Raw genomic sequence first — 10,062 nt, 5'->3', positions numbered from 1 at the left:
TATACAAAAGAAACCAGAACACCACGATTCTCAAGACCTGAAAAAAAACGCCAATATGTACAAACTGTAATTTCAAAGGACATTATCATATTTTATATAATACAGACGTTATTTCAAAAAAGAAGATGATTACGTCCTACGCGTCATGCATTTAGTGTGTGTGTGTGTGTGCGGGGGGGGGGGGGTCGCGGCAGAGTGGGGGATTGTAAAAAGGGGTCGCCGAGCATAAAATGTTGAGAACCGCTGCTATAGATGTTATTCGTTTGACCTGCGCATTACATAGTGATTTAGATTATTGGAGTTTAAATATGAGTTTATGAGTAATATAAATTTAAAAACATTTAGAGAATAATATTACATATTATATAGATGATTACCAGACGTCCAGCAAAAAGAGGAAAACTCATAGGCCTAATATCAAATAATATCTTATATATAATATTAATATAACAAAAAAATAGAATGAAAAATAAAACCTAGTAAGGAAAATCAGGGTAGTGTGACGTCAATTAAATTAAAGAAGAGATATGTTGTCTTAAGCTTTAATAAAATAAAATTAATGTAAAGGATAATGTGTTCGTTTTATATAAAGACTAATAAATATAGGCTTTATATTGGCTTTGTTCCAACATTTTTACCGTGTTCCGCAATTGTGACTTCTTAAAAAATCCTGTTCCGTAATTGTGACTGACCATATCTCGGTCGATTTGAATGTAAAATTTAAATACCGTATGTGTTGAAAAACTATAAACAATGCGTCTATTTTTATCTGAAAATGGATGGGCAATGCCTAGATACTTTTAGTTTTTCCATAGGTCTAACCATGGACTAACCATTACGGAGCAAAAAATTTAAAACTTAAAGTGTAGAAATATGAATCGACAACAAATAGTAATAGGCTACAACGTTCAAAATAATGAAATTAAAAAATTAATCGGCGCACAATGTGGCAAATTAGCTCTTTGTATCATGGCTCATCAAAAATAAAAAAAAAAACAAGGTTACAAAAGACAGTTTGTGTGGAAACACAAACTCAAAATCGGCCCCCGAAGTAAAATGTTTTACATAATTCGGATAATCCTTCAGAGTTGAAGATAGTTTACTTCCTAGTCCAAACCTCCCACAGGACGACGGGGGATGGGAGCAGGCGGTCGTCGATAAATCCAAACGACAGTCCAGCGCGCAAACCGCACGACCAGTGGTCCACCCAGGTAGGCTTCAATATTTTCAGAAAGAACATCCGAATGAAATTATATCAAAGACAAATGAGAGATAGAAATGGAGAAAGAAGGTTAACAGATCTTGTGTAGTGCCCCAACCGTCCAGCAGATCAAAGGATACGTGAAAATGAATCTAAAGTTAGATGTGAACCTGGCCTAACTAGTTTGTGGTCTATAGGGCAGATGATGTAAAGTTCATCTGTTTTTGTGGCCTACGGTTAACGAGGGTGTCATGTAGCCAGCACAACGACCAACCGCCTTTGCTTTTCCCCAACTAATGTCAGGTACCCATTAGAGCTGGGTAGACTCAGAAGTTGAAAATCCCAGTCTTCACCAGGATTCGAACCCGGGACCCTCGGTTCGAACTAAATAAGTTAATTGTTTTGAAAAGGCTCAAACTCATATTCGAATCCTCAAAAAAAAAAAAAAAAAAAAAAAAAAAAAAAATCCGCTATATAGAAAAAAATGTTCACAAAAATGATGTTTATAAGATTACTATTCGTCTTAAATTAGGTCTAACATATAATGCATACTAATTCGCTTTTTCTTATAAAAAAAACTGCTTGCATAATTCATTTTAAAAATTAGAATTTTCGCTTTCAGGAAAAAAAAAAGTAGCCGTTGCATCAGAACTTTGAATGGTCTAAAATATTGTGAAGTCGGATTTTCAATATCTCTTCTAGTTTACGAGATCTAAACGGGACGGACGGACAGACGGACAGACATTTCGCACAAAACTAATAGCGTCTTTTCCCCTTTCGGGGGCCGCTAAAAATAAAACATTGGGAAAGTTTATTTTAAAGGAAGGGGCAGTGGTGTAGCTAGTGTATAAGATACCCAGTGCGGCAGCTCCTCGTGATGCCCCCTTCTACAAAAAGCGAAATGACTTTCTTTTTTTTTTTTTTACCTAATGTGTATTTATTGTTAAAGTATTGCTAATTTGCAAAAAAAAAAAAAAATATTTTAAAAAATCAATTTAACAACATGTAAGTATTTGGTCTGGAACTAAGCTTAGTTCGATGTACATGTTCTATCAGGAGTGGATTGAACTTGGATAGTAATTTCACAAACCCCCTAGAAATGACCTAGATTTTGTCTTTGTCAATCTTCTTCAACTTGTTCGCAATGCCCATTAAGTGCCAGTACTGAACAATGAAGTAACAAAATGTGCCCCAGAAGAAAGTGTAAAAGTGCGTTATGCCTTCAGGTATTTAAACAAATCTAGTAAACTTGATTCAACCTGGTTAACAGCTTACGTTTAATTTAAGAAAAAAAGGAGACTAACAAAAGTATCAAAGTAAATTAATTTCTAGTAAACATTTCAAATTCAGAAGTTTGTCTTTGTTCATATATGTACCCTACAATGCGTTGATTTCATTGAGAAAATGTATCCTTAGTTTGATGCCCCTCAAAACATTTTAAAAGTTCTTTTTTATGAAGTCTTTTTTTAAATCCAGTATCAGGACTAGCTTTTTAAATTTTTTTTTATACAGGTTAAAAGAAAAACGATCATAATAATACCATAATTTGTGTTTTATTTCAATATCGATCAAAATAAATACAAATCAAAACGAAACAGTTGACCAGTTTCTGTAGTTTATTGTTTTGTTTTAAATATTTCAGACGATCCTACAGAACTAAGACCGGGTTCAAGAATATGTTGATAAGCCCCTCCTCTCCCCCCCCCAGTATGACAAATATTTTGTATGACAAAGAAATCCAGTAGTTTGTATCTGTACATTTACTAAAAGGCATTCCTATGCAAGTTCATGAGCTCAGCTGATAGAATAATTTAAATCCATGTTTCAGTACTGTTTAGCACAGTGAACATTATGCGCAAGCTTTTGTTGAAACAATCATTGCCTTGGCATCGTAAGTAATTACTTAAGAGCATTTGTTTAGTCAACCCTGCAGACTCCTGGTTCTTGCAAATATAAAAAAAAAACTTACAAAAGACTCTCTGGTTGCAATTCTTTTGTGTATCTCGTCTGGTCTCGACATAGGAGTTCACAAAACGATTTCAGAAATAATGCTAATTTAATCAACTTGTAATACTTTTAGTGTTCTGTCAATCATGATTGAGAAAAATGGCGCAGATTGATTCTCCTAAAATATATTTACTAACATTGCATTGCACAACAGGCCTATTATCTCGTTTTGAATCTGTGGGTCGAGGTAAATTTAAGGATTGTGTTTTTGTTTTTATCAAGAATTGTCGTTGTTATTTGTGTCACTTCAACGATACTCCTTAATTTAGTGGTCATCGGGTGTGGGCCCGTAAATGGTCGAGGGCCCGGGTTCATTGAACCCCTTCGCGCCATGGATGCTACGCCACTGCCTAGCTTACTCTAATACAGACCTCCTGTAGGACGGCAGGGCCTCGCAGAAAAGTGGATTCGAACTCCTAACCATTATCACATGACGACAGTGAGGAGCACATTTCACACCACTGTGTCACTGCCAGGCGGTTTATGTTTGCGTTGACGAATTCGCATGCAAGTGGCAGGTAAGTGCACTCTTACAAATCGAGTTACCATTATTTTTTTTTTACACGATTCGGCTGTCTAATTCATTGGGCTGGACTATTGACTAACAGTCCGCCTAGGATAAAATAAAAATTAGATCTAAATAATTAAAAAAAAAAACGGATTCAATAAAATAGGGGAGATTACTGTAATGTATTTTTCGTCAATAAAAATCGACTTGCACATTTATTTTATATTTTTATAGGGTTTGCCATGGATCCAGAAGAAGTGGAAGGCGATGAGTATGTTTTTAATTTGTACAACTTTTTAAAAATCTGATCTAGATCTAGATCTAAAATCGACTTTAGTACTTGTACTGTAATTTTGGTAGACCTAGAATGTCTAGATTTACTATACTAGTTACTACTAATACTAGATAATACTAATACTAGTAAGTGACTTTCTTCTTCTTCATCGTTCTCATTGTTATGTTGGAGTGTTCATATGACTAGACCAATACATGAGATGAACTGCGCAGTGGTTTCCAAATCAGGGAGCTCTCCATATAGTATAGTTTTCTTTCTATTGGGGTGATTTGGGGCCAATGTCTTATACGGGCCTCTTGGTAGAGAGAGCAGTTTTGGAGGACGTGGTCGGCATTTTCTGGTGATACTCCACATGGGCAGATTTCACTGGTGCCAATTTTGAGCTTCCGGAACATGTGTTGTCGCATTCTATTGTGTCCGGTCCTGAGTCGAAAGATTAGACGTTGGTCTTGTCGGGATAGCTTATAGTAAGCATCATCTTTCTTGTGATTTGGATGGGAGCTCGTCCATTTCTCATTTATTTTATCTACAATTAATTTCTTCATTTCTTCTGGATAGAGTGCAGATGCAGAGTTTACTTGTGAGTTTGTTCTCCCACTCTTGGCGAGTGTGTCAGCCTTCTCATTTCCTGCTAGTTGTATGTGAGCTGGTATCCATTGAATAACAGTTTTTTTGCTGTTGTGGTTGAGCTTTGTGAGTGCTGTTCTGAGGTTTTTAATATAAGGGGAATCAGAGTTTTGCAGGCTTTGGAGGGTTGTTTTTGCGTCTGTTAGAAAGACAATCTGACTGTGAGGGGAACTTGGATGATTTGCTAGCATGGTAGCAGCTAGTGCTAGTGCTTCCCTTTCTGCTCTGTGACTGTCAGAGAGCTCTCCAGTTGCAATGGATTTTTCTAGTTTTCCTCCATCTGGCCATTCGATAAGTATTCCAGCTCCTCCTTTTGTGGTGGCTTTATGGGATGAGCCATCCGTGTAAACTCTGATCCACTGATTGCTAGGGTAATTGGTATGTAGAAAACAGTTCACTATTTCCTTGAGCTCTGTTGGTCTGTAATCAGATTTTCTTTTTATGTTTTCAATATGGTCCCTTACAGAAGGAAGAGGGCTTTCGTCCCAGGGTGGAGATTCATTATAGTGTATCGAGGATTCCAGAGTAATTTTTTCAAGTTGGTGTTTCTTTTTTAGGTTTAGAGATTCCTGTATGAAATTGGTCCTTTTGAGACGTTTTTTTGTGCCAGTTTTGTGGATTTTTGTTCTGAGTGGGTGCCTCTCCAAGGTTTCCAATTTAGTGAATTGGGAAAGGATTTTTATTTCTCTTCTTTCATCCAGAGAGATCAGGGCAGCAGTTTCCTCCATAGCTCTTATGGGTGTTGTTTTGATTGCTCCTGTCATTATCCTTAGACCAATATTTTGAACCTTGTCTATTTTTCTTAGGTTGGTTTGGGCTGCTGAGCCCCATGTTGTGGCACCATATTCTAGTACAGGTCTTACATAACTGGTATAGGTCTTTTTCAGGATGTTGTGATTAGCTCCCCAATCTGTGCCAGCTAATTTTTTCAAGAGGGATAGTCTCTGGATGCCTTTACTCTGTGTTTTATCTATTTGGTTTTTCCAGGTTAGTCTCAGGTCATAGGTGACTCCAAGATAAGTAGGGCTGTCATTTTTTTCTAAAGCTTCCTTATCTAATGTTAATTTTATTGTTTGTTGTTTTGTTGACAGTGAGAATATGGTATATGTTGTCTTTTTTGTGTTAATGGACATGCCCCAGTCTTTGGACCAATTATTGAGTTTATCAAGTTTATTAGTAAGTGACTAAGTCTAGTAATACTAGATATAATATATAACTTACTAGATCTAAGTAACTAAGACACTAGGACTAGGTGACTAGTCAGACTAGTGTCGAGTAGTGACTAAACTAAGTCAAGTAGAGTCTATTTAGCTAGAATTAGAAATACTGAATTTGAATACATGTCATGATCATGATACTGACTACTGAGTCCTGGACAACAGTCACAGTGTCAACGGTGAATAGTAAATACTAAATAGTCAGAGTCAGACATACTTTATCTTATATAATATAGACATATGTTACCCGCGACCCGCGGGTCTTTATTTGCGCATTACTGTCGATATAGTCACTGAGAGTGTTTTGTAAACAATTAAACGAAATAATAATGTAATAAGTAAAGCGAATGTGTCAGTGTAAAAATAGTGTGAATGAAGCTATCAAATCAAAATAGCTAATAGGCTTAAATCCATTTTTTTCAAATTAAAACATTTGCTTGTAGGCCTACATATATTTGATTAAAATTTGAGATGAATAGACTAAATTTTGTATGTTCATGTGTATAAAGTATAAAGTAGATCTTGAGGTAGATATAGATCTAAGTTAAAAATTCTGTGCTGCGCATGCGTGAACTTTTTTTCATGAATGAATATAGGCCTATCTCAACACGGCTACGCAGCTTTAGCGAACAGCAAACGAATGTATTAAAAATACTTTAGAAAAACAAATTTGAATGCTAATTTAATTAAAATATGAAATGAATGGACAATAATTAGTATGTTTATGTGTTAAAGCATAAAACTATCTTTATCATCTTAGAGTTCAATAAGAAATTTAGACCTAGGCCTAGGAATAGACTCAGTAGAGAGATGTGTTAATCACTGTTAATGTGTAACCATTTGGTAATGTCTAATGAAAGGATGTTCGCCAGACATTACCCGCGGCCTGCGGGTCTAAGTTTGTGTTTACTAATATAGTGGATTGGATTTAGATGTATGTTAAACTTAACTAATGATTCTTTCAAGTTTTTTCTCTTTCGCTACGAAAATAAAATTAGATTTGCGAAAATGGGATTACCCGAAGCCGATACATTCATATCTATTAAAAACGAAAAGAGCGATAGCATTGTTAAATTATATAATAAAATCAATGGATCTTCTTTTGTATTTTCGTGTGTCGAAGTAAAAAACTATCTGCGCAAAGTGTATTTCTTAAAATTAGATCTAGGTCTAAATCCTTTCGATCTTTTCTCATGTCAACATTGTAGACATGGCCTAGATCCATAAAATACTATAGCTGTAATAGAGTCGGACAACTTTATTTTTTTTGAGGGTCTTAAGTTTGTTTTAGGGCTACAATACATACACTACGGTCTAAGTTGGTACCCAAGGAACATTCCTGCCTAGTTTTATCAAGATTGGTCAAGCGGTTTTGATGTCTATAAGTAACATACATCCATACATACACCACACATTCTACTTTATAATATAGATATAGTTCTAGAGTAAAGTTCGTAGCGCGGACCCTTTTGGTGGTTTTGGCAACTTTTGCACCCGTTTTCAGTTGAATTTTTCTCTGAAATGGGGAAAAAAGTGAAAGTTGAAAGTATCAGAATACTCCTCCGCTATTGGCTAATAATTATATTATTTATTATTAGATCTATATACCACTTTTGAATGTAGAGAAATGACAATAGATCTAGATCTATTTTCTTATGCTATTAGCAAGTATTAGGATTAGTTTAAAGGGAAGCGGAAGTGATTTAAGATAAGTTTTAAAAGTTCACTTCTCTTAAGGTGAAAAGAGATAATATACAGGAAGTCCTATTTTCATGCTATTTTTTTTAAAGCTTTATATATTGACTGATGCCTTTTGGGGAAATACCGAAAATAAAATATAAAGGTTTGATAGAAAGCTTGTTTGTTATTTTTAAGAATAGCAGTCATCAGGTTGCACATCTGTCAAAACCATTTCTTAGCAAGCGCCTAGGAGACAAAAGGAAACTGTACAAAATTTTATGTAGATCCATACAACAGTTGATGAGATTTCTTGATCAATGAAACAGTGAATCAGTGGTATTTTATGTATATATGTATTTGTAAAGTATATATATAAATAGTTCATTTTTGTTCTCTTATTGCAGTTTTGAAGATGGCCCAGATGTAGAAGATGATGAGCCTTTAGATGAACCAATAGACAATGACCAGGTACACACATTATACACTAGCTACAGTACCAGTAGGAATTTTATGACAGACCAAATAGAGTACATACTTTTAAGGGAATCATTGTCCTAATTAAATGGTATAAATAAGTTATCTAAAAGTAATGTCATTTGACTCAGTTTGAATGAGTCTCAAATGCATGCTTTATGACACTGGAATTAACAAATGACCATTGTTTCATTTAGGGAGACAGAATAGAAATTATAACAGATGGAGCAGTAGGACAAGTGGAGCCACAAAAAAGGATCACAACAAAGTACATGACCAAATATGAAAGAGCCAGGGTACTTGGGACACGAGCACTTCAGATAGCGTAAATATTTGTTGCATACTCTTAGAATAGATATATATATATATATATATAAAATAAAATTTGAAACTAGCAAATTAGCATGATTAAAGTACACTGACATTTTACCTTTTAACTGGTTACCAAGAAATAGTTTTCAGTTTTCATAGATTCCCAGACTAGGGACCTTCACTAAAAAAAACTTGAAGCCTACAATTACCATTTGTATTACCTTTTTGTTTTTTGGATATTTCCCAAAATGGCAACAGTACCTTAAAAAAAAAGTGCAAGAACTCAGTAAAAAAAAAATAAAAAAAATTATCTGTATTTACCGAAAATGGCTGCAGTCTATATCATATAAGAATAGATTGGCTCTTCCTTTTTCTTTAACACTTTCTCTCCTAATCGACAATATCATCATAGATTTCACCTCATTAAATTACATTAATGTTTAATTTTTTAAACTTGACTTTGTATTATATAAAAAGAGCATGCATTTCCCTTTAATTCTATATCAAATTCAACATTTTTTGATAACAAACAAGAAATCTATTGAAGCCCAATCATAACAAGGTAGTGAGATAGTAATGAGTAAATTGTAGAATTCCTTCAAAACATGGACAAATAATAACGGAGAGAAAGAGTTAAGTAAGCACTAGAGCGTCACTGCCATATAAAGAGTGGTTCAAATAGGACAAATTGATGTGAAACAGACTTGATTCTGATTTCAGACCACCTAAAGGTAGTGTAAAATATTTCAGCATTTAGAGGGGGGAAAAAAAAAAGATCCCACATTGACACACAAAAAAAGCTTTACTGTGCCAGTACTTGATGGTTCTGTACAATTAAGTTTTACATTCATTTCTTTGATTTGTCAGCTATTTAGAAAATTTGTCATTTACAAAGATAACTAAGTAGTTCTTTCATTTAGTAGTAATATTTAAACAGATGTGAGTATATTACAGATTATATGAATACTTATGTTCTATTTAATTCATTAGGATGTGTGCACCTGTTATGGTGGAGTTGGAAGGTGAAACAGATCCACTAGTGATTGCAATGAAAGAATTAAAGTAAACAATGTTTTAGTACATTTATGTTAGTAGTAACAAGTAAAAGGATGATTTATTTTATAACTTTTTTTTTTTTGCAAGCAGTAATTGGACCTAGTTTTTTTTTTTTTAGATTTGTTATTTTTTTTATATCTAGTACTGAACTAAACTTTTCAACAAGTTATCACTGAAAACAGGATGATAAAGATAATCTATTTGTATTGTTGGTCTAAGCCATCTTTTTTTTTTTTTTTTTTTTAGATTAAGATAAAAATGTGTCAAATCTTGTAATATCAATGTTATGGGCTTTTTTTTTTCTTTTCACAGAGCCAGAAAAGTTCCATTTATCATAAGACGTTATTTACCTGATGGCAGTTTTGAGGATTGGGCTCTTGATGAATTAATTATTGATTAACTTTGTTCTTTGTTTCATGTCATTCTATTGTCCACATTTTTAAATAAACCTGCACATTTTTGCTATACAACTTTTATCAAAACATCTTTTGTCTAAACATAAGCCAAGAAGCTTAAGGTTATGATTACATACAGATGTGTAACTCCTAAATGTAGATAAGAACAAACAAGCTGAGACTACATGTTTAGTTTTTTTTTTTATATATATATATACATACAGCACATAAAGAATAACAGTCAGTCAAGTCAAAGAAAATAAATTAAATATGTAAAATGTACACAATCC

General features: G+C 34.0%; 1 protein-coding gene across 3 annotated transcripts; it reads left to right on the top strand.

The window, feature by feature from the left end:
• Positions 1-3,651: 3,651 nt before the first annotated feature.
• LOC106059912 (DNA-directed RNA polymerases I, II, and III subunit RPABC2-like) lies at positions 3,652-9,956 on the top strand. Of its 3 annotated transcripts, none has more exons than XM_013217612.2 (5): positions 3,652-3,726; positions 7,940-8,003; positions 8,207-8,334; positions 9,312-9,383; positions 9,690-9,956. In XM_013217612.2, the coding sequence occupies exons 1-5, from the start codon at positions 3,692-3,694 to the stop codon at positions 9,775-9,777; spliced, it is 387 nt and encodes a 128-aa protein (XP_013073066.1). In that variant the 5' UTR covers positions 3,652-3,691; the 3' UTR covers positions 9,778-9,956. The 3 variants fall into 3 exon arrangements, with proteins under 3 accessions (XP_013073066.1, XP_013073064.2, XP_055888618.1); XM_013217610.2 differs by lacking the exon at positions 3,652-3,726 and adding an exon at positions 3,839-3,987; XM_056032643.1 differs by lacking the exon at positions 3,652-3,726 and adding an exon at positions 4,390-4,478.
• The last annotated feature ends 106 nt before the right edge of the window (positions 9,957-10,062 follow it).

This window comes from Biomphalaria glabrata, chromosome 6 (genome assembly GCF_947242115.1).
Source record: "Biomphalaria glabrata chromosome 6, xgBioGlab47.1, whole genome shotgun sequence".
NCBI lineage: Eukaryota > Metazoa > Mollusca > Gastropoda > Planorbidae > Biomphalaria > Biomphalaria glabrata.
This window is presented reverse-complemented; position numbering and strand designations above follow the sequence as displayed.

Excerpts from the sequence above, each read along its gene's own strand:
- LOC106059912 (XM_056032643.1), top strand. The coding sequence starts at position 4,405 with ATGTGTTGTCGCATTCTATTGTGTCCGGTCCTGAGTCGAAAGATTAGA. Across the intron at positions 4,479-7,939 it reads TCTTGTCGGGATAGCTTATA|TTTTGAAGATGGCCCAGATG; the intron begins GTAAGCATCATC and ends CTCTTATTGCAG. Across the intron at positions 9,384-9,689 it reads ATTGCAATGAAAGAATTAAA|AGCCAGAAAAGTTCCATTTA; the intron begins GTAAACAATGTT and ends TTCTTTTCACAG.